General features: G+C 34.2%; 1 protein-coding gene across 1 annotated transcript in view; it reads left to right on the forward strand.

Moving 5' to 3' along the window:
* The window catches only part of KIAA1109 (KIAA1109 ortholog), a 194,850-nt gene that overhangs the window by 37,543 nt on the left and 130,016 nt on the right, over nt 1-27,291 (forward strand). The window contains exons 14-24 of the mRNA XM_011948638.1: nt 1,001-1,156; nt 1,424-1,521; nt 3,031-3,209; nt 3,697-3,803; nt 4,757-4,965; nt 13,442-13,669; nt 14,430-14,567; nt 18,911-19,090; nt 21,131-21,259; nt 23,622-23,741; nt 24,436-24,716. Coding sequence (XP_011804028.1) covers nt 1,001-1,156; nt 1,424-1,521; nt 3,031-3,209; nt 3,697-3,803; nt 4,757-4,965; nt 13,442-13,669; nt 14,430-14,567; nt 18,911-19,090; nt 21,131-21,259; nt 23,622-23,741; nt 24,436-24,716 — 1,825 coding nt within the window. The remainder of the gene's footprint in view (nt 1-1,000; nt 1,157-1,423; nt 1,522-3,030; nt 3,210-3,696; nt 3,804-4,756; nt 4,966-13,441; nt 13,670-14,429; nt 14,568-18,910; nt 19,091-21,130; nt 21,260-23,621; nt 23,742-24,435; nt 24,717-27,291) is intronic.

Consider the following 27,291-nt stretch of genomic DNA (forward strand, 5'->3'; position numbering starts at 1 on the left):
AATAAAAGCAGTTTAAACATACAGTGAAATGGCAATGAACAAATATGATTATAATTCTAAGAAAGTCAAGTCTATGTTTCCTTCACCCATTGTAGTCCTAGAGTCTAGAACAGAGCCTGACACACAGTAGACACTCAGCAGATATTTGTTTAATGAATAAAACAACATGAAAAAATGTTCAGCCATGCTTGTAGTTAAGAAGCTCAGTGAAAGCAAGATACCATTTTTCAGTTATTAAATGTCAAGTAAAACAAAACAAAAAACAGATAGATGATAGAAAGAGATAGAATGCAGGAGAAAGTTCAGTGAAATAGGTAGTCAAGCATACATTTCCGGTAGGAGTGTAAATGGACTCACTTCTAATGCAATTTATAGTAGTCTTGAAAAATATTCCTAAATTTTGACCCAGCAATTCCACTTCTAGAATCTTTACTGACAAGCAATCCTGAATATGTAAAATAATTTTTACAAAAATATATAGTACATGGTAATATATATAACACAAAAATTTGGAAAGAGTATAAATGTCCAACTATAAAAAATGGTTAAGTAGGTCCTGACAAATCTTATTAATGAGCTATTATGCAAAATTTATGTAAACGTGTGAAATAACACAGAATAATATTTGAGTTCAGTGAAAGAAGCAGCACATAAAAAATGTTCATATAGGATAGTGTCAGTCTGTGTAGAAAAATAACTGGAAGAAAATGTATCTGCAATGTTAGCTATTTGGGTAGTGGAATATCAGGTGATTTTTTTTTAATTTTCTAAAATTCCTTAAAAATAGATATATTAATATATAAAATTTCTCTTATTTGGAACTATGACTGGTAAGTAAACATCTGTTCACTGTCAAATTATTTAAATACATCCTAATCACCTTTTAAATATTTCAATCAAAAGAAAAATTCATTTTTGACTGGTGTTAGAAAATGTGTGTTTTTCTTTTCTGAGTTTCAACTAACTTTACAATTTCTGTTCACTACCCCAATAATTTTAGATTTAATTCAAGACTGGTCTAGTGATAGTCCTCCAGACATTTTTTCATTTGTTCCATATACGTGGAATTTTAAAGTCATGTTTCATCAGTTTGAAATGATTTGGGCCGCTAATCAACACAATTGGATCGACTGTTCCACTAAACAACAGGAAAATGGTAAGACATTTAAAAAATTAGGTTAAGTATTTCTCTCATTAAGGCAAATACCAACTAAGAAAATCAGTATTCATTTGATAGTTTTAACAGATACTAGATGTTGTTTCTCCCCATTATCTTTGTGAGACTCTCAGAGGACTGTTTCAGAGTTTGTATTGGACTATAACTTAATTTTGTTTAGTTGCGCATTTTAGACAATTTTATAATTGAAATTTTATGGACATTAAAAGTAAATTTACTTTTTCCTCTTCTTTTTTTTTTTTGTAGTGTATCTGGCAGCCTGTGGAGAAACACTAAACATTGATTTTTCTTTGCCTTTTACGGACTTTGTTCCAGCTACATGTAATACCAAGTTCTCTTTAAGAGTATGTATAGTTGAATGCATTATTATTCCACAAGGTGTATTAGTTAGTTTGATTTCCCAAAGCTTATCTTTACTCCCCGTACCCAATCTACTGCCACTTCAAGGTATTTTAGCTTTCCTCCAATGTCTACTACCTTTAGTGTCAGAGTTCCTGCTGTTTTCTTTTTGTAGTTAACTGCACCTAAGAAATTGCGCAATTAAAAATATCTCAAGTTGACTATTTTCTTAGAGTTCATTTCTGATATCTGTGGCTAATCTATATGTTAGCCCTTCTAGCTCTAATGTTTACTAATTTGTATGAACTAATTTTATACTTCCCTTTATTTGATTCTTAATTGTAAACATGAATTCAGGGAGTAACCACAGTACCTTTCTTCCTTTTATCTGAATGTCTGCACTTCTAAGCTCAAAAGTTTATGGAACATATAATTTTTTGGTATGGGCAACCAGTAGTACTTGTAGTATTAATAGTGGTTATACTGGTAAAATTAGCAACATAATAGAAACAGCTAACATCTGTTAAACATTTTCTGTGTACTGCATAGACACTATTCCATGTGCTTTATGTAGTAACTCATTTAATTCTCAGAACAACCCTCTTGAGATTATTATTACCTGCATTTATACATTAGGAAAGTGAAAACAGAGCTTTTGTAACTCATCATATAGCTAGTGAGGTATTGGGCAGTATAGCTTAGGGTTCCATTCTTTTAACCACTCTACCTTGCTGCCTGTTAAGAAACTAGTCATCAAGATGAACAAAGAATAGAAGACCTATAAGGAAAAAAGTAAAGCCAAGTAAAGATCTTTGGATTTGCCAGTTCTGAATTATTGAAAGCCAGTTGAGGAAACAAGACTTACTAGAATCAAATGAGATAATACTATTTTAAAAATTAATAAAAATATAGAACATAGTACACCTGAGCTTATAAAAGTTTTTTTAAAAGCTGAACTTCATAAAAAAAAAATCTGTGATTACCCATGGAAGACATTCTTTTCACTGTTTGGAAACTATACTGTTTCTTTCCCTGATTATTTTGTTGTTTTTCAATACAAATTTAGTTTTAGTCAACGTAAAATCTTATTCCTTATTTACCTGACTGTTGAATGTAAAATCTGCCATTTCAAATTTGTTTATCTCACTTGTGTAATCCCAGCACTTTGGGAGCCTGAGGCAAGATGGTTGCTTGAGGCCAGGAGTTTGAGACTAGCCTTGGCAACACAGCAAGACCCTGTCTCTATAAAAAAAAAAAAAAAATAGCACATTCCTCTCGTCCCAGCTACTTGGGAGGATCACTTGAGTGCAGGAGTTCAAGGATTCACTCCAGCGTCAGTGACAGAGTGAGACCATTAAAACAAAAAATAATAATACAATAAAATAAAAATAAATAAAATTTGTTTATTTTCTTTCAAACTTATTTCGAAAATTGTTGTAGACAGTTTTGCCCGTATTAACCAACATATTTATGCACTAATGTTATTACTTTGGCTTATTATAATTATTTTTTAGGGAGAAGATGTTGATCTTCATTTGTTTCTACCAGATTGCCACCCTAGTAAATACTCTTTATTTATGCTGGTAAGAAATTGCCACCCAAATAAGATGATTCATGATACTGGTATTCCTGCCGAGTGTCAAAGTGGTCAGAAAACAGTTAAACCAAAATGGCGCAACGTTACTCAGGAAAAGTGAGTACATAAAATTAGTGACACAGGCCAGGCATAGTGGCACAGTGGCCTGTAATCCCAGCATTTTGGGAGGCCGAGGTGGTTGGGTCACCTGAGGTCAGGAGTTCGAGACCAACCTGGCCAACATGGTGTAACCTTGTCTCTACTAAATATACAAAAATTAGCTGGGCATCATGGTGCATGCCTGTAGTTCTAGTTACCTGGGAGGCTGAGGTAGGGGAATTGCTTGAACCTAGGAGGCGGAGGTTGCAGTGAGCTAAGATCGTATCACTGCTCTCCAGCTTGGGCAACAGAAAGAGACCGCATCTCAAAAAATAAATTGATTAGTAAAACAAAATAAAATTAGTGACAAGTATTTTGTGCTTAGATGTGGAGAAATTCTTCTTCTTTCAAAAAATAATAATAAAATTTGATTATCTGCAACTGATATCTATACAATTAAAGGAATAAGTATCTGACTAGAAACTGTCTGTTTTACTCTTCAAAGGGCTGGTTGGGTTGAATGCTGGACTGTCCCAAGTGTCATGCTTACAATTGATTATACATGGCACCCAATTTATCCACAAAAAGCAGATGAACAGCTAAAACAATCATGTAAGTGTTGTTATATAATTTGTGCTTTTATACAGCTGCTATTATGATTGATAGTCATGAAAAATAAAAAGCAAATAAATTGAAACACATCTATTCTTGTGACTTAGTATAAATACAATCTTTTAAATATTTTAGATTAATTATATCTACCTTTTGAGCATTTGCTATGTATCAAATAGTGGGCCAAGCAATTTTCTGGCTTCTATTATCTCATTAATCCATGTAACAACTCTGTGAGACAGATATTACCATTATTTTTATCTTAAAGTTGAAGAAATATGCTCAGAGAAGGTAAGTAATATTCTCAAAGTCTGCCAAGCTAGAAGCAGTAGATCCTGAATGTGAAACAAGGTTTGTGTAAATCTGCATATTTAAGTGCATGATTTTGTGAAACGTTAGTTTCTTTAATGCATTTTGACAGTTCTCATATAGTTTATAGTTTCCTGAAGGTAATTTGCCTTATTACCTGGGTCCAAAAAAGAATTAGAGCCAAATGATGATGTTTTCTTTGTATTTTTCCAGTGAGTTAAGTTTCAAAGGATAGTTTTCATAGTTGTTTCATAGTGGCTTGATAATATCACACTGTATTTAAATAGCTATTTATATGAAAAAATTTTGTAGTTTAGTGCCCAAGAATAGTTAAGGTCTTGATGTGACCCAAATTTATATTGCAGGGACTCAATAAGAATGTTGTTTATGTTAACAGAAAGTTTTCATTGATTTTCTGCAGGCTGATTTATGTATTTCTCTCATATTTCAATATTTATTCTTTGCTTTCTTAATTATTGCTTTTTTAGGTCTGTTTTCATTATATATACATAATGTAAGGATTAGTTGATAATCATGTTTGCAAAGTAAAATTTTTTAGTGAATATTTCCTTGAAGATCTTCCAAGAGGTCTTTTGTCCCCCACTCCCCAAACATTAATCTTTTTTTTCCTTAATTTACTACAGTATCAGAAATGGAAGAGACAATGCTATCCGTATTAAGGCCATCCCAGAAGGCATCAGACAGAGTTGTTTCTTCTCCCTCTACTTCTTCACGCCCACCTATTGATCCCTCAGAACTTCCACCTGATAAACTTCATGTAGAAATGGAACTTTCTCCAGATTCTCAGATAACTCTCTATGGACCTCTACTAAATGCCTTTTTGTGTATAAAGGTACGATTCTTAACAACAACTTACATACTTTTAAATATAGACAAAGAAGTTAAAATTTAATTGAAAATTGAGACCATTTGAAATAGCCAATTGGATTATTTAAAGTGTTAAGGATATACCAGATATGTTGACTGGACTTAGGGTGCTAGATTCAATTACAAAATTATTTATTAAAAATAGTACTCCTCAGTTCAGCATTCTTTTGTGCATTTTGTATGTTCTAGGAATGGTGCTAGTTGCTATAGATAAAGATGATATAGCATCTCTTCTCAGGGGTGTAAGCTAGAAGGATAGCTAGGATAGACAGATGTATGGACAAATTTTCACACGTTGTAAGTAATGTAGCAATAGAAGTACTACATATATCTGAGAATAATCGGTAATGGAAAACACTACTTCAAGTGAGTCCATTGAAAATAAGTGACAATGTTTTATGATAAATAATGAATAAATATTTGGTGCTTTATTTGAAAAACTGAAGCAAATATATGAAAATGCTTGTTTCAGAGTATATCAAACTTAGGTTCTAAATAGATGTGCACTAATTTTTAGAATAAAGAACAAATCGTGTTTACTCATTTTGGTATATTTTTTTCCACTGAAATTGTGTGATTGCACAGTATGACAGCACTTTAAAGTTGATCTCTGTAGAATGATTATGAAGAGAGGCTATTTTTGGATAAATATGAGGAGTTCATCAGTTTTCTGGAGATCACTCTTACTTTGATGTTCAAATCATATGTTTTAAATGCCCCCAACAAATTATCAACAATTCTTGTTGATTTAATCTTTATGGTAACTACTATAATCCTTCCTGATCCTCACTTATCACTTTTGCCTGTAATTAGAGGAGTTATCCACATCACTTTCAACAACTTAAGAAATTTTGCATTTTTAAAGGATCTGGCAGATTCACTTTGAATATTGAATACCTAGCTGACAAGGAATCCTGTAATGTACAGCGATAAGAGTAATTAATTCTGGAGAGAGGGACTAGGATGCTCAGGGTTGGTCAGGGAAGCACGATCAAGGTTTGTTAGTAAAGGCTCTCTGCAGGAAGTGCTGGCTGAACTGGGTTTTGAAGGCCTATAGCATCTCAATATTTGAGTTATTATATTGTATTTACTAAAAACTACCATAAATCATCAGATGATGTAACTTAAAAGATGCAAGGGAAAAATATGGTTAATATTTGTAGATACCTAGAGTTTCTGTTCATTACATACACACCTTTCTTCCTTCTTGTGACCATCATTTGACCTAAAATGTATGTCAAATATTTCTCCCAATATCTTACTTTCTTAGGATTGCATGTGAATAACTATAAAGGATTTAAAAGATAATTTTTAAGCTATAGTCTTCCTGAAGAGGCTGCATTATATTTTACTTAAATATAAGTAATGATTTAATTAGTAGGTGAAGGTAGTCATAGTGATACAATATCAGTTTTTGAATACTACTAGAGTGGTATTAACTTTCGTTTTTGCATTACTATGTACACATGGAACCTCAATTTGTTTTTATTAAAAAAATTGATAGTAATAAAAAAATAAGAGGACTCTAACAAAACAGAATACAGTGAAACAAATATATGCTTTCATTTTAGACTTGTTTATAGGTTCTACTCCACAGATGTAGCCATTGCTGATAGATTATTGTTTTCATATAGACTTTTGTGCATTAAAGGCTTTATAACAACTTTTTAGTAGTTTCAAAAGTTTGTCTTGCCCTAAATATTGTATTAGTATTTACATTTATCTAATTAGCTTAGAACTTGTATAAAATGTCTATTAAAGCAAATTGTAAAATTTGGAATTTTGACATGTTTACTAAATATATATCAAAGATATGACAGGCAAAAAATTTGTTTAGCCCAATTAACTCTGTGCTTCCTTTTATAAGGAATTTATGCAATTCTTTAAGTTTCTGGTTTTGTTTTTGTTTTTTAAGAGACAGGGTCTTGCTTTGTCACCCAGGCTGGAGTGCAGTGGCACAATCATAGCTCTTTGTAATCTGGAACCCCAGGGCTCAAGTGATCCTCCCGCCTCAGCCTCTTGTAGCTAGGTCTACAGGCAGGCACCACCACACCTATCTAACTTTTAAAAAAATATTTTTTGGAGAGACTGGGTCCTGCCATGTTTCCCAGGCTTGTCTCAAACACCTTTCTGGCCTCAAGCGATCCTCCAGCCTTGGCCTCCCAAAGTGCTGGGATTATAGGTGTGAACCACCATGCCTGGTCTGTTTGTTTAGCTATATAACGTGTATTTTACTTGCTATCGGTATTAGTACTTTAAAACTTTTTGGAGGTTGAAAAATAAATATATTATTTTTATAACATATTCAAATTGATATATGAAATTTTCTTGTTCATGTATTTTCATGTATACATGAAAAAGAAAATGGCAGTTTAAAGGAATGTAAAAATTCATGTAACCGAGATTGTCTTTTTTTAGTTATCAAAATTAAACATCAAGAAATTATAAAGAATAAACTAGGAAAAAAAAATCACTATATTTGTTTGGCTGTATATGAAAGACTGCTTTCCAAAATCCATAGAAGAAACTAGGCCTGGCATTATCATTATAAATAATTCTAAGAAAAATATGTCTACTGAATATTCATTAAAATTTGTGAGGACATGTATGGAAATGGGAGGTCTTCTGCAGATGTAGACAATATAGTAACTATGAGTGTCAGCCCAAAAATCATTTCAGTCATATTAAAACTTTGTCATTTCTTCTGTTGTGGATATAAAGTTGGATAACCATACTACTTATATTACTTTCCTGATTTGACTTCTGTTAGTCTTACTTCATTTTTTTGTTAACGAAGGAAAATAAATCTTTTTATAATGATAACATGTCAGTGGTAGCAAATAACTGCATGAAAGGATATATATGGCATATATGTTTTTCTTATTAAAAATAATTTTAGGCCGGGCACGGTGGCTCACGCCTGTCATCCCAGCACTTTGGGAGGCTGAGGCGGGCGGATCACGAGGTCAGGAGATCGAGACCATCCTGGCTAACAAGGTGAAACCCTGTCTCTACTAAAAATACAAAAAATTAGCCGGGCGTGGTGGCGGATGCCTGTAGTCCCAGCTACTTGGGAGGCTGAGGCAGGAGAATGGTGTGAACCCAGGAGGTGGAGCTTACAGTGAGCTGAGATCGCGCCACTGCAGTCTAGCCTGGGGACAGAGCAAGACTCCATCTCAAAAAAAAAAAAAATAATAATTTTAATAATCTTGAACAGAAACCTGGCTATTAATTTTTCTTTTTTAAAAAAAGAGTAATTTTGGAAGCAGTACTTGTGGACTTTTGCTACTGTTTCTCTGATTTTATTAGCTGCCATCTTTTCACCTATTGTTGTTATTTTTTTCTGTTTTGAGAAATGAGCATCATTGGATAAGCATACATTTTTAACTAGGAAGAACATTGCAGTCTCTTACTTGAAGTAGGTAATAAGATACTCATATCAAAATACCATTATGAAAAGAAAATTTTGGAGAATTCTTAAGTAAATTGAAATGTATGTAGTTTATCATTCTTAAATTCAAACATGATGCAAATTTGACAAAAGAACACATTTTCTTGGTTCTATAAGCCAGTGAATTTTTTCTAGGATTGTTTGGAATTTATTTTAAAGATAGTTTAATTTTGCATGCCATCTATTATAAAATGAAATTGAAAGTTTTATTTTTATTTGGAAATATTTGTGTACATTTGTTAATCTTAAAGTACCATAAAAGTTTGCCATAATGTATTACCACCTACCTTACACTTTGATCAACCTTTTTGGTAACTTTTTTTTCAGTAAATTCTTTTTTTTTTTTTTGAGACAGGGTCTGACTTTGTCACCCAGGTAGTGGCATGGTCACGATTTACTGCAGCCTCGACTTCCTGGGCTCAGGTGATTCTCTCAGCCTTCCAAGTAGCTGAGACCACATGCATGCACCACCATACCTGCATAATTTTTGTATTTTTTGTGGAGACAGCGTTTCACCATGTTGCCCAGGCTGGTCTCAAACTCCTGGGCTCAAGTGATCAGCCCACCTGCGCCTCCTAAAGTGCTGGGATTATAGGTGTGAGCCACTGCGCCTGACCTTTCAGTTAATTCTTAAGAAATTAACTAATAGATTTGGAATTCATAAATTAAGAAAAACCCTTAAGTCACACACCCAGCATTAGACATTTAACATTAGACAATGTTCTTAAAGGAGTTATAATTTTAAAAGTACATTTTGTTGACGATATTTAGTAACTACAAATGTATTAACTCATGAAAGAATCCTAGTGTTTTATAACTCCTTTAGAGCAAAGTCACTGACACATTTAACAAAAATTAGCAAATGTGCTCTGCTATGTTGAGCATTCAGTGTTCCCTAAGGAATTTGATATGAATTATTTCCATTTCAAAAGCAATGGAGATTGCTTTAGTAGCAAATTGAACGTTAGACCCAAGGGAATCTTTTTTCTTTTTACTATAATAATCTACAGGAATCTAAATTTTTTTCAAGATTTACAATTATAAGAGACTACAAGGGAATTTTTTAAAAATAAGAGATCTGTTGGCTAGGATCATTAAAAATGAGTTAAAATGAGTGCTGATAACTGTTTTGTTTTGTTGGTACGTGTTAGTATGCTGAAACTTAATAGTAGTTGAGTCCTTAGATCAGCTGTTTGGGGAGAAGGTGGGGCAGAGGTGTTTTTCTGGGGGCCATTTACACATGGAAGTATCAAAGGAGTTTTTCCACTTTACACTTGACTCTGGACTCTGCGTACTGTAAACTTTCTGAACAGTCATTAGGACTGGGGTGGAATGTATATTTCATAAAGGCTTCTGGAGGGGAGAACTACTGCTCTGAACATCTTTAAGTTTTGTTTGTTTACTTTATTTCAATTGTTTTGGGGAACAGGTAGTTTTTGGTTACATGGATAAGTTCTTTAGTGGTGATTTCTGAGATTTTGGTGCACCCATCACCTGAGCAGTGTACGCTATACTCAATGTGTAGTCTTTTATCCCTCACCCCACCACCTGCCTCTCGAGTCTCCAAAATCTGTTATATCATTCTTATGCCTTTGCATCCTCACAGCTTAGCCCCCACTTATGAGTGCAAACATATGATATTTGGTTTTCCATTAATGAGTTACTTCATTTAGAATAATGATCTCCAATTCCATCCAGGTTGCTGTGAATGCCATTATTTCATTCCTTTTTATGACTGAGGAGTATTCCATGGTATATATGTGTGTATGTATGTATATGTATATATATACACATACCACATTTTCTTTAACCACTCATTGGTTGCTGGGTATTAAGGTTGGTTCCATGTTTTTGAACTGTGAATTGTGCTTCTATGAATATGAGTGTGCAAGTGTCTTTTTCATGTAATGACTTTTTTTCTTTTTGGTAAATAGCCGGTAGTGGGATTGCTGGATCGAATGGTAGTTCTACATTTAGTGTGAATCTCCATACTGTTTTCCATAGTGGTTGTACTATGTTACATTCCTACCAGCAGTATAAAAGTGTTCCCTTTTCACCACATCCACACCAACATCTATTATTTTTGATTTTTAAATTATGGCCAGTCCTGCAGAGGTGGTATCACGTTGTGGTTTTGATTGCATTTCCCTGATCATTAGTGATGTTGAACATTTTTCATGTGTTGGCCATTTGTGTATCTTCTTTTGAGAAATGTCTGTTCATGTCCTTTGCCCACTTTTAGATGGGATTATTTTTTTCCTTGCTGATTTGTTTGAGTTCCCTGTAGATTCTGTATATTAGTCCTTGGTCAGATGCATAGTTTGTGAAGATTTTCTCCCACTCTGTGGGTTGTCTGTTTATTCTGCTGATTATTTCTTTTGCTGTGCAGAACCTTTTTAGTTTAATTAGGTCCCATTTGTTTATTTTTGTTTTCGTTGCATTTGCTTTTGGGTTCTTGGTGAAGAATTCTTTGCCTAAGCCAATGTCTAGAAGAGTCTTTCTGATGTTGTCATACAATTTTTATGGTTTCAGGTCTTAGATTTAAGTCTTTGATCTATTTTGAGTTGATATTTCTCTAAGGTGAGAGATGAGGATACAGTTTCATTCTTCTATGTGTGGCTTGCCAATTATCCCAGCACAATTTGTTGAATAGGTTTTTGTTTCTTATTTTGTTTATGTGATGTATCACATTTACTGATTTGTGTATAAACCATCCCTGCATCCCTGCTATGAAACCCACTTTTCTCACTTTATGTTTTTGTATGCTTTGTTGATGATCAGTTGGCTGCAAGTATTTGGCTCTATTTTGGCTTTATTTTGGCTTCTCTATTCTGTTCCATTGGTCTGCGTGCCTGTTTTTATAACAGTACCTTGCTGTTTTGGTAACTATAGTCTTCTAGTATATAGTTCACAGTTGGGTAATGTGATGCCTCTGGATTTGTTCTTTTTGCTTAGTCTTGCTTTGGCTATGCAGGCTCTTTTTTTGATTCCATATGAATTTTAGGATTGTTTTTTCTAGTGGTGTGAAGAATTACAGTAGTATTTTAATGGAAATTGCCATGAATTCATAGATTGCTTTTGGCAGTATGGTCATTTTCACAATATTGATTCTACACAATTTGTTGAATAGGTTTTTGTTGCTAATTTTATTTATGTGATGTATCACATTTGTTGACTCATGCCTACATCCATGGTATGAAACCCACTTGATCATGGTGAATTATCTTTTTGATATGCTCTTAGATTCAGTTAGCTAGTATTTTGTTGAGGATTTTTGCATCTTTGTTCATCAGGGATATTGATCTTAGTTTCCTTTTTTTAATGTCTTTTTCTGGTTTTGGTATTAGGGTGATACTGTCTTCATAGAACGATTTAGGGAGGATTCCCTCTTTATCTTTTGGAATAGTTTTGGTAGGATTGGTACCAATTCTTTTTTAAATGTCTGATAGAATTCAGCTGTGAGTCCATCTGGTGGTTCTGGGCTTTTTTTGTTGTTGTTGGCAATTTTTAAAAATCCCTTTTTCTCTCTCACTGTTTGTTATTGGTCTGTTCAGAGTTTCTGTTTCTTCCTGGTTTAATCTAGGAGGGTTTTATATTTCCAGGAATTTATCCATCTCCTCTAGATTTTCCAGTTTGTTCATGTAAAGATGTTCATAGTAGCCTTGAATGATCTTTTGTGCTTCTGTGGTATCAGTTGTAATATCTCCACTTTTGTTTCTAATTGAGCTTATTTAGATCTTCTCTCTTCTTTTCTTGGTTAATCTCACGAATAGTCTGTCAATTTTGTTTATCTTGTCAAAGAACCAGCTTTTTGTTTTATCTCTTCAAGTTTTTAATGTTGATCAAACTTAATTAGACGTTTATGTTATTTTTAAAAATTTAATGTTGGAGTTTAAAATATAACCCAGTGTTTTCTGTTATATTTGTGCATAAATTTGTCCATGCTTCAGAATTGTATTGTAAAGACAATTATTAAGATTTCAGGCAGATTTCAAGTGGCATCTGTATTTAGGAGGTGGACGGCAATAGGGAATAGAGGAAAAAGCACTGGTTTTGTGAGCTGGTAGGTTTGGGATTTTGATATTAAATCTCCCTACCAATTAACTGTATGACTTTAAGCCCTTCAACATTATTTCCTATGAAATGATATTATGTACTGATGTCCATAACTCTAGTCAGAAAATAACTTTGTCAGTAATCAAAGTGCAGAATTTACCAAATTCCTGTCTTGGTTCTAATATTTAACAGATATGCTAACAATGTTAACAGGAATATTTAACAACTTTTGTTTACTACTGACAGATCAAATGGCCAAAATTTAAATTTAGAATCAATGGGAAAAAATAATTTAAATTCCAGCTAAATTTATATTTTCATGCAAAAGAAAACAATAGTTGAAACACTTCTGCATAAAAAACCAGGATGAACTATGTGAAAGGAATTTTTGATAATTGTTGGTAACGCATGCCTTTATGTCATCAATAACCAAGATTGGATATTTTTATTAAAGGTGTTGAAACATGCCCGATAAATAATTCCAACAGGAATATGTGAATTGTACTAGTTACCTAATCGAATTTAGCCAGACTGATTTGTAGTGAATTGTTTCCCCCAAAGGATGTCCTTGGGTATTGCCTGAGAACTCTGAGGAGCAGTGATTGAAAACTCTTTAACCATGCAAACAAACCTTCAAAGGTCTCTGAGGACCTAAATTACAAGGTTTTGCTGTAATTGGGGCAATGTCATGAAGCTTTACTATAAAATAGGCTTCTGTAACTTTTTGTATTTTTTGCTACTGAATATTTATTTGCCAAGTGGCTGTGTGCAAGCCTTAACATATGTTTTCTTTTGTATTTTAAGACAATAGGGCTGATGCCTTTTTATTAAACATAATAGGTTAAGGAAATACATAATTTACAAATTTAGGCTCATAGGTGAAAATATATTTACATACTTCTGACAGCAATTTGCATTTTCTTAATATTTATAGGAAAACTACTTTGGGGAAGATGACACGTATATGGATTTTGAAGAGGTTATCTCAAGTCCTGTTTTGTCACTGTCAACATCATCCAGCTCTGGGTGGACTGCTGTTGGAATGGAAAATGACAAAAAGGAAAATGAAGGTTCAGCCAAGTCAATTCATCCACTCGCCTTGCGTCCTTGGGATATTACTGTACTTGTTAATTTGTACAAAGTTCATGGGCGTCTTCCTGTTGTAAGTGTTTACACATCAAAGTAGTCTGGAATATATTATGACAGCCACCTGTGTATAGATGTAAAGCATGCAACACACACTTAGAAAAAGAAAATCAGATTCAGAAACTTCTAAATTTATTATTTTACTGTTATAAAACTCATGTATTTTCTTCATAATATGATTACTTGATCATTGGTAATTTTATTTTCTATTTTTCTTCTAATTTAACTTTAGCTATTTCTTTTGCTGTTCTGTGTAACGTTAGGACATTGTGTCATACGTTGAATTGTTGGGTTTATAATTAACCTGATGGGTTTTCAAGGACTTTACATTTTCTTAGCTTTTATCTCTAGACCCCAGACCAGTCTGGGGCCTTATGGTGGATCTGTTACAAAATGAAGTTTCTGGCTTGACCCTGGGGTTGAATTATGTAGTTTAGATCTAGCACAGTATCCTGGGTCACTCTAAGGACAACCCGTGGACCTGTTCTTACTGACATGGAATAATATTAAATTGCCCCAAGAACCCAGGGACTTTGGAGCAGGGCCAGATGAGGTGTGTGTCTGTGTCGCAGTGGGGTTGGGGGGCGGGTGGCCCTCTGTTGCTTAGTGCAGCTAATGATCCTACTGAGGTACAGAATAGTTATTTTTGTCAGTAATCATAGTTTCTCTGTTTTGAAAAACAAATTCTCTTAATCATGACAGATGTAATTTTTATTTTTCTGTACTTCCTTTTTGCCTTTTCTGCATTTCGACTATGCCATTTCATTTGACTGTAGCATGGAACTACTGATGGTCCTGAATGCCCTACAGCTTTCTTGGAAAGACTATGTTTTGAAATGAAAAAAGGATTTAGGGAGACCATGCTGCAACTTATCCTGTCACCGCTGAATGTGTTTGTCAGTGATAACTATCAGGTAAAGTGAAAATGAAATATGGTGGAAACAGAGATTTACTATTAATATTTATTGGGTTAAAACAATGTATTAGCTTCTGTGCATGGACTTTGTAGCTCTTTAAGTTAGAGACTTTTAAGTTAACTGTATTAAGTTTTGTAAGTATGTTTTTGTGTATGAGAGTTGTTTCAAGAACCTCCATTTTCTTTTGCTTGTCCTTATTTCTGTGATCTCAATTATATTTTATACCTTTTGCTATTATAATAGAAATGGAAATAAAGACTTTCTCAAATATTTATGGAAGGGAAAAATTAACTATATAAAATGTTGGTAGGTTTTGTTGAGTATCACAGCATAAATGTTAATATTTATTTTATATTTTAAATAATATTTTAAGTATTTAAATAATATTTTAAAACGTGTGTATCTACACGGTCAATGACTTATTCGTCTAACATAAGATACTTCATTAATTCCTTCAGGATACCTCTGGGCTCTTTTAAAAGAGAACCAATGATATTCATCGAGTGGGAATTTGAGAATTTATTGCCTTTCTGGGTAGATTATAATTTTATTATTATTTTTTAAAAAGCCAAATGGCTTTCCGTGGCACCTACCACCGCTTTATGTGCCCCATCTTACTTTTAATCAAGTTGTGTGATTTAGAAATATAAATGGAACGTAATACAAGAGAAAGTAAAATTATAAATGCAAAGATGAATCTGATACCCAGAAATCATCAGTGAATGATCATTTATTATGATTATATGTAGTAACTGATCATTTTATTTAAAATAGCACATCTCCTTTTCATTCTTTTGCCATCACTGACTATATTTTTCTTCATGGAATTTAAATTTAATTTTTCATACATATATTTGACATATATGAGATCATATTAGCTAAAACTTAATATGTGCTAGGCATTGTTTTTGTTTTGCCACAGAATGAGTGTTTCCGGTTTTAAACTTTTATTTTGAAATAATTATAGATTCACAGGAGGTTGCAAAGATCAGAGAGATCCTGTGTGTACTCTTTACCCAGTTGTTTTCCATGGTAAAATTATTTTACATAATTATAGTATCAAAACAAGGAAGCTGACATAGATACAATGTGTGTGCATAGTTCTAGGTCATCTTATTATGTGTAGATTCATGTAACCACCACCAAAATGAAGATACAGAACTATTCTATCATCACAAAGTTCTCACATAACACTATTTTAACTTGCCATATTAACCTTAAAAAAAAACTCTTGTCCTCCTCTCTATAATTAGTGGGTCACTAGAATCAGTTGTTTTTTATTCTGGGAGGCAGGTGTGTGGAGAGGAAGCCCAGCTCCCTTTTTCAGTCTATTAAGGAAATTAATAAAGGGAAAAGGGAAAGTCTTCTATGGATGAGTTCTGAGAATCGTAGATGACTATCCCTGGTTTTTTATGAGTACCTGATAACACTTCAACTTTTAATCACTGTACTTTTAAAAGACTTTTCCAGACATAGAAAACATTTTATTGAGCTGATTATGAATATTCACATTAATTCTTATTATAGAGGTATGGCAAACTTGTAGAGAAACTGAATTATAAAGTATGACTTATTTGGGGATTAGAGAAGGAGTTCATGGAGTAGAGATATCAAGGTGGAAGTAGAAGCACTAGTGATAATTCATTTCCTAGATGGTTGACAACTTACCCCAGAGACAAAGGTACCATATATATCCTCTTGGAATTTGCTTGTCTACTTACCTTGTTTATGTTCTCTAGTGTTGACACAACTATTCCTAAGAATTTTTTTCTTCATCTGTCATTATACTATCTAATGTTCTTTCACAGTGAGAGGGTTCACACTTTGTCTACTTCCAAGGCTCAAATCTGGGTTACCCACTTCTAGTTTATCCTGGGTAGCAACAGTCTTAAGGCTTTAAGACGAAGGATCTAAGGTGACTGATGGACTACTGTGTCCCATTATGAAACTATACACTTTTTACTTTGTGGTCATCTTATGTATTAGTTTCATAGGGCTGCCATAACAAAGTAGCCTACACTAGGTGACATAAAAGAACAGAAATGTATTCTCTCACAGTTCTGGAGGTTCAAAGTCGGTCACATTCTGTCTGAGCTGTAGGGGAAGATCCTTCCTTGCCTCTTCTTAGGCTCTGGTGGTTGCTAGTAATCCCTGGTATTCCTCGGCTTGTAGATGAATCACTCAAATTTCTGCCTCCATCTCGACTGGCTGCCTCTCTCTCTCTGTGCCTGTGTGTCCCACTTTTTCTCCTCTTACAGGGATACCAGTCATATTGGATTAGGGCCCACCCTCAGTGTAAACTTACCATAACCTAATTATATCTGCAAAAATCCTGTTTTCAAAAAAGATCATATTCATAGGTTCCAGGGCTTCAGACTTGAACATATATTTTTGAGGGATGCCATTCAACCCACACATGATGCAAACTGCAATAAAATTTAGAATATAATGTTTATTGGTGTATCATGTAGGCTGTACCTTAGGAAAGCCCAAGATCCACATGTAATTTTGAGATTAAAAAATTCCATAAAAGTTTTATACTGAGAATTATTGAGTCTCAGTGTCAGAAGATAACTTTCTTGACCACCTTCCCCAGTTCTCTCAGTAAAAAAGGTAAGGAAATTAATGCCTGGAGAAGTCAGGTGATTTTATATAAAGTCACATAGCTTAGATGAAAATTAAATGGGGCCGGGCGCGGTGGCTCAAGCCTGTAATCCCAGCACTTTGGGAGGCCGAGACGGGCGGATCACGAGGTCAGGAGATCGAGACCATCCTGGCTAACACGGTGAAACCCCGTCTCTACTAAAAATACAAAAACTAGCCGGGCGAGGTGGCGGGCGCCTGTAGTCCCAGCTACTCGGGAGGCTGAGGCAGGAGAATGGCGTAAACCCGGGAGGCGGAGCTTGCAGTGAGCTGAGATCCGGCCACTGCACTCCAGCCTGGGCGACAGAGCGAGACTCCGCCTCAAAAAAAAAAAAAAAAATTAAATGAAAAATTGGATCAGAAGAGCTTCTAGAGTGATTATTGTAGTCACAATTTGAATTTTTTTAAAAAAAGTTTCTTACGAATTAGAGTTAGCCCTTATCCTTAAAAAAATTTTTTTTTAAGACTGTTTCCCAACATATGTTGAAAGCAAGGAACATTAACCCTGTGAGGTAGCCTAGACATACATGAAGAGGACTACCGTAATAAAACTAGGTTGGGAAATAATCTGTGAACTGCCTCAGTGTATCTTGGTATATTGAAGACTCTGAACACTTGCTGTGAAGAAATCTGTCTAGTCAGCAGCATCTACTTTTTGTGGTCACTGTTAGGTGCAGTGATACTTGGTGCATAAGACAGAAATGGTCATTAATGAACCTGGGGGAGAATGTAAATATTGTGAACATTAAAATTAAGATAAATAATTTCAAGTGTAAAAAGTGCCACAGGGTGAGGTAGGCAGTGCTCTGGTAGCATTTAATGGTCTGGAGGCAAGAATAGGATCAGATTCATATGTTTAGAAGATCTCTGTGACTACTGATAGAGTATGGAGCCGAGAGATGTAAAAAGTTAATACCTTGAAAACGTCCTGGCAGGAGGTGATACTGTTTGGACTAGGATGAGAGCACTGAAGATGAAAAAAAGTCAATGCATTTGTGAGAGACTGGGAGGTAGATTTAACAGAAATTGGTGACTGATCAGTAGGGCATTTCCAGACTTATTTGATTCTTTATTCTTAATGTGTGGAACTAGTGTTCCATGAAATAATCTGTTTCATGACATATCCTTTATTTCTCTGAATATGTTAGAAATTTTCCCTTTGAAATACGTGCGGCTTTTTAGTAGTGAGTATGAAATTATTCTCTGGAAGATAAAACTATCCTTGTATTTACATAGTCCTCAGAATCTGTATGGAAGTTTACTTTTCACCACCATTCTTCATTTTTTGGTCTTAACAGTCCATGTTCTTCAATGTTACCTTCCTTTTAAAAAATATTTTAATCTCACTATTCTTAGATTTCCTACAAAAGATTGGTCTCTTGTATTCCCTGTCAGAGTACTACTGTAGTTTCTTGTTATTCATAAAGGCAGTTGCCAATCAGAGATCTGTCTACTTTTTAGGACTCAGCTATCTCGCTTTTTATAATAGTTGGGCTCTCATAGATATTGTTCATTAAAGATGCTTAACTCAGACTACCTCTATGGGTACAAAGTTGTGTTAGGAGCTTGTGGATTCTGAAGCCTTATAGATGGCATGATTTTATTGTTCATCTCTGCAGGGGATGTCGGGGGAAACAACTAGAATTTATAATATGATTTTCTTATATGTTTTACGGTCTCATCATTATTGTTTTCAGCAGCGACCCCCTGTGGATGAAGTACTCAGGGAAGGTCACATCAATTTATCAGGTCTCCAGCTGAGAGCACATGCTATGTTCTCAGCAGAAGGTCTTCCTTTGGGAAGTGATTCCTTAGAATACGCATGGTTAATTGATGTGCAGGCTGGAAGTCTTACAGCTAAGGTCACAGCACCACAGGTATGGTTTTCAGAGTACTATCTCCTGACTTATTTTCTTTTTCCTTTCTTTATCCACCTTCTCAAGAATAACTTGTATGCCTGTTTGAATGTTCATTGCATTTCCACTGATGGCATTCTGATGGGAGTCATTCTTGCCATTCAGAATTTTAGTTATAGGTGAGTCAGAGACAAGTTTCACTTTTCTGAGCCACATATAATTTGTTGGGTGTAATGTATGTAGTTCTATGTAATATTTCTGAGAATTTGAGACTTTCTTTGGGAAAAACTCAGGATGAGTACTGTTCTAGAAGTCAATTTAATATTATTAAAATTATGTTACTTGGCCATCTATTGTTGGAAAAAATCTTATTTTTCTACTATATGGAGTAATTTTTTAAGAACTTTGTTTTCTTACATATTTCTTAAGTAGGATTTGAAAGTAGCTCTTACGATGCTAAGGATTAGGTAATAAGGTTCTTTGCTTGTCATGTCCCAAAGCAAGATTACATCATTTGTACCTGCTGTTAGTGATGTTTATAATAGTTTCAAAAAATAAAAGTGAATTTACTGGTAAGTAAATCTGGTCTAGAATTCTAGGTGTGATCCTTTTGGATAAATTCTCTCCCACCACCCCTTTCACTTAATCCTTAGAAGGCACAAAAGCCTTAATATATTATTTGTTTCTATTTGGCCACTGAAGTTTAGTTGAATTGCCATATTATTTTAACATTTCACCTGAGTCATATATTTACTATAATATGAATGCTCATCTTGATATTTCAAAAGACTGGAATTTGATAGGAATGTTACATACTCAATTTTGATAAAAAGTTATAGAATGGGTATAAAACATATAATTTAGAGGTATGTAGTAGCAACAAGAAAGTGATGAAGAACCTAGATGCCCTGTATACCTGGAAGAAATCGTTAGAGGGTAGCAAAAATTAATATTCTAGAAATGGTGGGAAAATGAATGGAATTGAAAAGGGATATTTTGGAGTTGAATGTCATCTCAGTATAATATTAGAATGTATAATGATATTTATAAAAATATGTGAAAAGAAATGCATAATGGAATGTATAAAAATGGATGAAAAGCAATAGTCATTGCTCACTGGCCTTGTGACTGTGCTCTCCTTATTATCTCCGATTTCCCATCCCTAAGTATACAAGTAAAAACTGAAGCATATTCCAAAGCAGCTTTTTCCCTAAGAAGGGAATAAAGCTGTGCTGACCCTGCAAGACTGGGTACAATTCCTTTGTTCTAAGGACTGCCAGAATCTTACATGTTTATAAATTGCACTTAAAAGGTGAAACATTTCTCTTTCTTTTGCATAAAATCTCGGCATCACTGTTTGCTGTACAGTTCATGAATCTGTAGGCACTTTTATGTTTATTCCATTCTCTGTATGTTTTAAAAGTAAAATTTATATTTTCCAAGTGTTTATGCACTTATTTGGGGGGATAATGCCATGTATATCTATCTCTCAGTGTTTTTAACAGCTCTAATCAATTAGAAAATTAAGGTTTTTTTTTTTTTTTAAAAAAAAACACTGAAGATTTGAAGAATTATAATATATGTTTACTTAAGCTTCTATTTGCATAAACAAAAGTGCTTTAATCTTCAAAATACCTGGTTTTTAAAAATTGTAGCTCAATGTGATATTTAGATACTTTCTCACATAAAAGTTTGGTTTATGATTACAGAATTTTTGGTGCTTTTCTATGTGGAGATTTCAGTTAGCTATGTAACAAGAAAGATATATAATCTTGAATAAAAGGATTTGCTTTAAATGTTGCTGAAGTGAAATTTTTCAGTTGAAATGAGTTTTCATTTTGGCAATGCATTTTGTCATTCATAAAGGAAAAGTAACATAAGCATATAAATGATATTAAAGGTAGCAAAAATCATTGGCTAACAAGTTGCTTATTTAGCAGAAGTTTTAAGACAGTGTTTGGGTTCTTCCAAGCCATGTTAACATTCTTCAGAAGCTTTTAAACTCTGAACACTTATTTAGAATGCTAACAGTGTTGTCAACTTGTCACTGATTATCTGTAGCTGGCATGCCTCTTGGAGTGGGGACAGACATTTGTTTTTCATGTGGTATGTCGGGAGTATGAACTGGAAAGACCAAAATCAGTAATAATATGTCAGCATGGAATTGATCGTCGGTTCTGTGAGTCCAAGGTATGTTAACAAATATGTTAGCAATATTATAAACATTTATGAATTTTAAAACATGGAATATTGAGATATCAACTTCAAGTCAAATACACATAGCCTTGAAGCAAACTTCAGTTTTTTCAGTTAATAAAATTATTTTTAAAGTTCTTGACCATTTTAAAGTATCTAAAATATGAGATAATTATTAAAACATACAAATTAAAAAATAAACAGAATTATAAAAATTATATTTTGCTTACATTTTTGCTGTTAACATTCATGTCATATTGCATTATTGGGATGTGGCTATATATTTATGTAGAAGATTTAGAAATTGAAACAAGGAGAAGGTTGAATTCTTCACATAACATGGTTTGCAGACCACTCTGGACATGCCATTTCTACCATAGTGTAATAGCAAGGTTGGTCATTTGCCAGGTTTCCTGACACCACATGTTATGCTCTTTTCACAACATTGTGCCACCTTCATTAAGGGTCATTACAGTATCTTCACAAGGATTGCAAAAAGTAGATAGTAATCCCTAAAACCGCGTGCAGTGGCAATGAAATGCATAGTATTATTGTGCAATAAGTACTCTCTCTTATGAATTTGGGGAGGGAGGCATTTTTTCACCCTGATTTTGGAAGCGTGGTTATTTCAGAAAATCTGGAAAGCATGGCTGTTTCAAAAAAGAAAAATAACACCCTGGTTCTACAACACAGTGGTTAACAGCTTAGTTTTTGTTTCTAGTTCTTTCCCATATGTATCTTTCCTTTTTTGTTCTTCTGCTATACAAATTATATTTGTTTGCTGTTATATTACTGTTATATATTACTCTCCCTCCTTTTTCTTTTTTTTTTTTAACTTAAAGTGTTTACGTTGCATTAAAATTTTTTTTTTTTTTTGGAGACGGAGTCTCGCTCTGTCGCCCGGGCTGGAGTGCAGTGGCCGGATCTCAGCTCACTGCAAGCTCTGCCTCCCAGGTTTACGCCATTCTCCTGCCTCAGCCTCCCGAGTAGCTGGGAATACAGGCGCCCGCCACGTCGCCCGGCTAGTTTTTTTTTTTGTATTTTTTAGTAGAGACAGGGTTTCACAGTGTTAGCCAGGATGGTCTCGATCTCCTGACCTCGTGATCTGCCCGTCTTGACCTCCCACAGTGCTGGGATTACAGGCGTGAGCCACCGCGCCCGGCCTTTTTTTTTTTTTTTTGAGACAGAGTGCAGTGGCGCGATCTCGGCTCACTGCAAGCTCCACCTCCTGGGTTCACGCCATTCTCCTGCCTCAGCCTCCCAAGTAGCTGGGACTACAGGCACCTACCTCCACACCTGGCTAATTTTGTATATTTTTAGTACAGATGGGGTTTCACCGTGTTAGCCAGGATGGTCTCGATCTCCTGACCTCGTGATCTGCCCGTCTTGACCTCCCACAGTGCTGGGATTACAGGCGTGAGCCACCGTGCCCGGCCCTAAAATTTTTAAAAATAAGTTTAATTGAGGCATAATTTACATACAGTAAATTAATCCTTTTAAAGTTGTACAGTTTGAGCTTTGACAAATGCTGTATATACCTGTGTAACTATTATCACCAGTGAAGATATAGAACATTTCTATCACCTTGGAAAATTCCTTTGTGTGTCTTTGCTGTCAGCCCCTACCTCAGGCAATTGCTGATCTCCATTCTGCCACTTTAGTTTGTTTAGGTCTATTTTTGTCCAGAGGAAATATATCCTTATAGAGTATTGACTACACTGTGAGACACCTGTTTCTAGTTCTGGCTTTGCCACTAATGAGCATTTTCATGCTGTTGAGCCAATAATTTACTCAGGGCTGCCATCTCCTCAAGAAGTTTATTGATGTAGGTGATATATACATTTTCTTCTAACCTAAACATCATAAAAATCTGTGTTTTAGGTGTAAAATAAAATTAATATGGATTATCTTAGATATCATAATATCTACAGTGAATATATTTGTGTATGTGTGTGTGTGAAAATACATCTGTGTGTATGGAGTACCTGTAAGAAAACCTTACAACTCTGAACTCATACAATTCTTGTAAACATGTGACACTGTTTACTTATCGCTCTACTTTGCTTATCCTCTCTGAATTTCAGTAAGAAGTTGTATATGTATTGTCCGTTAGACTTGCTACTTGCCTCTTCTGAATGAAAATGGTACATGCTTACTTATTGTTTTCTAATGTATAATTTTCTAATTGATAACACTTTAACTGCTGATTTCATTTATTGTAAAAGAATGAAATTAGATTTTTAAAAAATACATCAGTAATTAGATTTTTTTTGTGTTTATTTAAAGACGACGACCTAACTGTCAAAATAATAAGTTGATGGTGATGATTTAGATGTACAATCCTTTTTTATTTTAGTTGAGTTGTATTCCTGGGCCTTGTCCAACTTCAGATGATTTGAAATATACTATGACTCGTTTAGCAGTAGATGGAGCCGATATTTATATAGTTGAGCATGGTTGTGCTACAAATATAAAGGTAAGTGTTTTGCTTGGCCAGTGTAGTGCTTTTTCCTTTTTACTAAACCAAACCTCTATTTCTTGAACTAAAACACACACTTATACTTTGTCATCTCACAGACTGCCACATAATTTTAGGAGAAAGCATTCTAATTTTTACTCATCCATGTTCTCTTCCAGTATTTTTTTTTTAAGGCATACTTTCACCAGTTTTACTCTAACTGAGTTATTATAACATTGTTTTATGGCAGGGATATAAAATAGTAGGTTGCTTTTATATCAGGGATGTAAACTGGTAGTGCTTTTAAGTGATATGATTTTTGAATGTCTTTAGGATTCATACATTTATATTTTCTGCCTGGCTCCTGAAAACATTTGTTTCCCACTCTTTTATGGATTGTAGTTTAAAATCTAGCCTTGTTAAGTTTCTACGATTTCATTATTTACTTCTTTTGTTCGCCCGTGGACTTCTGCTTTTTTCTTTTATCCTCTTTTAAAAAAATTGTCTATTTTTGTTTTTATTTTGTTTAACTTTTCTGTTCCCTTCTTGTCCCTTTCCCATTTTTTTTCCTTTTTTATTTCTTTTTCCTTTATTTTCTCCTTCCATTTATGTTTTACTCTATTTGAAATGATCACCTATTCAGTAGTTTTGGCTAAGCTACTTAAAAATACAGAAATTACACTTTTGTTTCATTTTCTTCATTCAATTTTAGATGGGTGCAATTCGAGTTGCAAACTGTAATCTCCACAATCAATCGGTTGGGGAAGGAATCAGTGCTGCAATTCAGGATTTTCAAGTGAGACAGTACATTGAGCAATTAAATAATTGTAGAATTGGACTTCAGCCTGCAGTGCTACGGAGGGCCTATTGGCTTGAAGCTGGGTCAGCCAATTTAGGACTTATTACTGTTGATATTGCTTTAGCTGCTGACCATCATTCTAAACATGAGGCACAAAGACATTTCTTAGAAACCCATGATGTCAGAACTAAGAGGTAAGTGAAAATTTTAAGAATGGCAGTAGTCTTCTGTTCAGATGAAAATAACTGGATAATTATAGAGGAAATTCTACTGAGAGAACGGACTAAGAATATTTTAAATAAAGACCTAATATAATTGTGCTGCTGCACCTCAATGAATATATAAGGACCTAATATCTAAGTAAATATATATCTTGTCTCTGGTGATGGTATAGTTGTTGGAAATAACATTATTTTCTGATGTGTTTCTAAGTCTATACCATATATGCCAACAGTGAAACAAGTTTAAGTTACGGTCCCCAAATAACATTTTGTAAAGCACTACATTTTCTCTCTTACCACAGCTCTCCACTTTCAAGTCATCATTAATTCCTAGAAATCACAGTACTACTACCGTCTACTGTATAAAACTCCTTTTGTGGGCCTTCAGAACTGCAAGGAAGACTAAGAGTACTCAGGCCTATTTCCTTGGTCCTTAGGAAATTATTATCATATATGATTTTAAAAGTTGCCAGCGCCTCTTGCTGAATCACTTCCATTTAAAATGATAGTATGACTTTTTCCATCCCCATCTTCCCCATTGTATATTTAATATATGCTAATTCTAAAATTATAGGAAACTCTTAAGAAACAAAAGAAAATAATGATCATAACCCCACCACATGAAATTTTATCTCCAGGATTTTGCTGTATTTTTTTAACGCTTGAAATCATCCTGTATATACAGTTTAAAATTCTACATGTTTATATTAAACTTATATCCCAAGCATCTGGCCACATGATTAAACATTTTATAAAGATCCTTTTAAAAAAATGATAATACATTACCAAAAAGACACAACATGTTTTATTTAGCCATTGCCCTTATATTAAATATTTAGATTGTTTCTAAATTTCCCATTATAAATGATAGAGGAACATTTTTGCACATAAAATATTTTCCCATGCTTTCTGGCTGTTTCCTTTAGATAATTTCCTGGAAGGGAGGATGAATGAGTTGAAAATTAAGACTTTTCATATGCATTCCCAAATTACTTGCCAGAAATTTTTTGTTTATATCTCCAATGGCTTTTTAGCTAGTCCCTGTCGCCCTGCACCATTACTACCTTTTGAGCATTTTCTGATAAGTGAAAGGTGGCATCTCTTTATTTTGCATTTATATATTTCTGAAATTAATACTTTAAAAACCACATTTGTTAGCTGTTTTGATTTCTTCACCTGTGAATTGAATGTTTGTATTCTGTGTACATTTATTTACTGGGGTCTTGGTGGTTTTCAATTTTTAAGAGCTCTTTATAGATGATCACCCTTTTTGTGATCTCTGTTGCTAGCATTTTACAGTTTGTTTTATCTTTTAATTTTGTTTTTATTTTCATATATGACTTTAATTTTACACATTCAGATATGTCAGTTACTAATTTGAGAAAGCCATTCTTTTGCTAGTAATCAAATAGCATCTGTTATTATTTTTTTCTTTTCCTTTTTCTGGTTAATATATAAAACTCGAATCCCTCTGGATTTTATATGGGGTACATGTATATATTATTCTAGGTAAGGAGGTAAATCGCTTTTTCTGCAAATACCTATTCAAATACAGAGGGAAAAATTTACATCTAATACATATTCATTTCTATGTTTCCCAAAATGTTTATTGTTATCTGTTAACTTTCCCAGAAGAACTTGAGAACCATTTTTCTGGTTAAAAAAAGAAAATCTGTTGAGATTTTTATTGATATTACATTAATCTTTTAAATTAATTGAGGAAGATTTGACATATATCTGAGTATGAAAGCTCATATAGGAAGAATATTGTGTAAAATAAATTGGATTTCTTTGTTATTTATTGCTCAGGAAGCCACTTAGTGTGAAACAAATGCCTGTTTTTGATTAGTTTAGGTGATAGAGCAAGATGGGAATGGAACTGAGGAGGTTGCTTCAGGTGACTCAAGTTGCTCCAAGTAGCTCATTTAGGTTGATTACAGTGCTGTAGTTTGTCAAAAATTGTGAAGAGTCTGGGGTTTTTATCTTTCTTACACGGTAACAAGTTAGCTGTTACAATTTCATGGATGCTGGCAAAATACACAAAACTTCTGATCAGAGACTATATTACAGCAAAAGTGGTAGCCAGTCACGTGTTGGCGGGTTGGTTCCCTGTACCCACCAACTAGAGTTGTCAGATAAAATACAGGATGCCCAGTTAAATTTAACTTTATGATAAACAACAAAACACATTTTAGTATAAGTTTGCCCCACATATTGCATAGAACAAACTTATTTTTGTTTGTATTTTATTCGCTAAATCTAGCAACTCTGTCCCTGAGTCCTAGAGGGGATAACATAGTCCCAGTTACTCGGGAGGCTGAGGCGGGAGAATCGCTGGAACCCAGGAGGCAGAGGTTGCAGTGAGCCAAGATTGCACCACTGCGCTCCAGCCTGGGAGACAGAGCAAGACTCAGTCTCGGGAGGAAAAAAAACAAAAAGGCCCATCATGATGAATATGTGCATAAAGTAGATTACGTTAAAGAAGAGGAACACTGAACTTAAGGAGTCTTACTATTTTTATAGTAAGTGGAAGCAAGCCTACTCTTTC

This window comes from Colobus angolensis, unplaced genomic scaffold (assembly GCF_000951035.1).
Source record: "Colobus angolensis palliatus isolate OR3802 unplaced genomic scaffold, Cang.pa_1.0 Scaffold280, whole genome shotgun sequence".
Classification (NCBI taxonomy): domain Eukaryota; kingdom Metazoa; phylum Chordata; class Mammalia; order Primates; family Cercopithecidae; genus Colobus; species Colobus angolensis.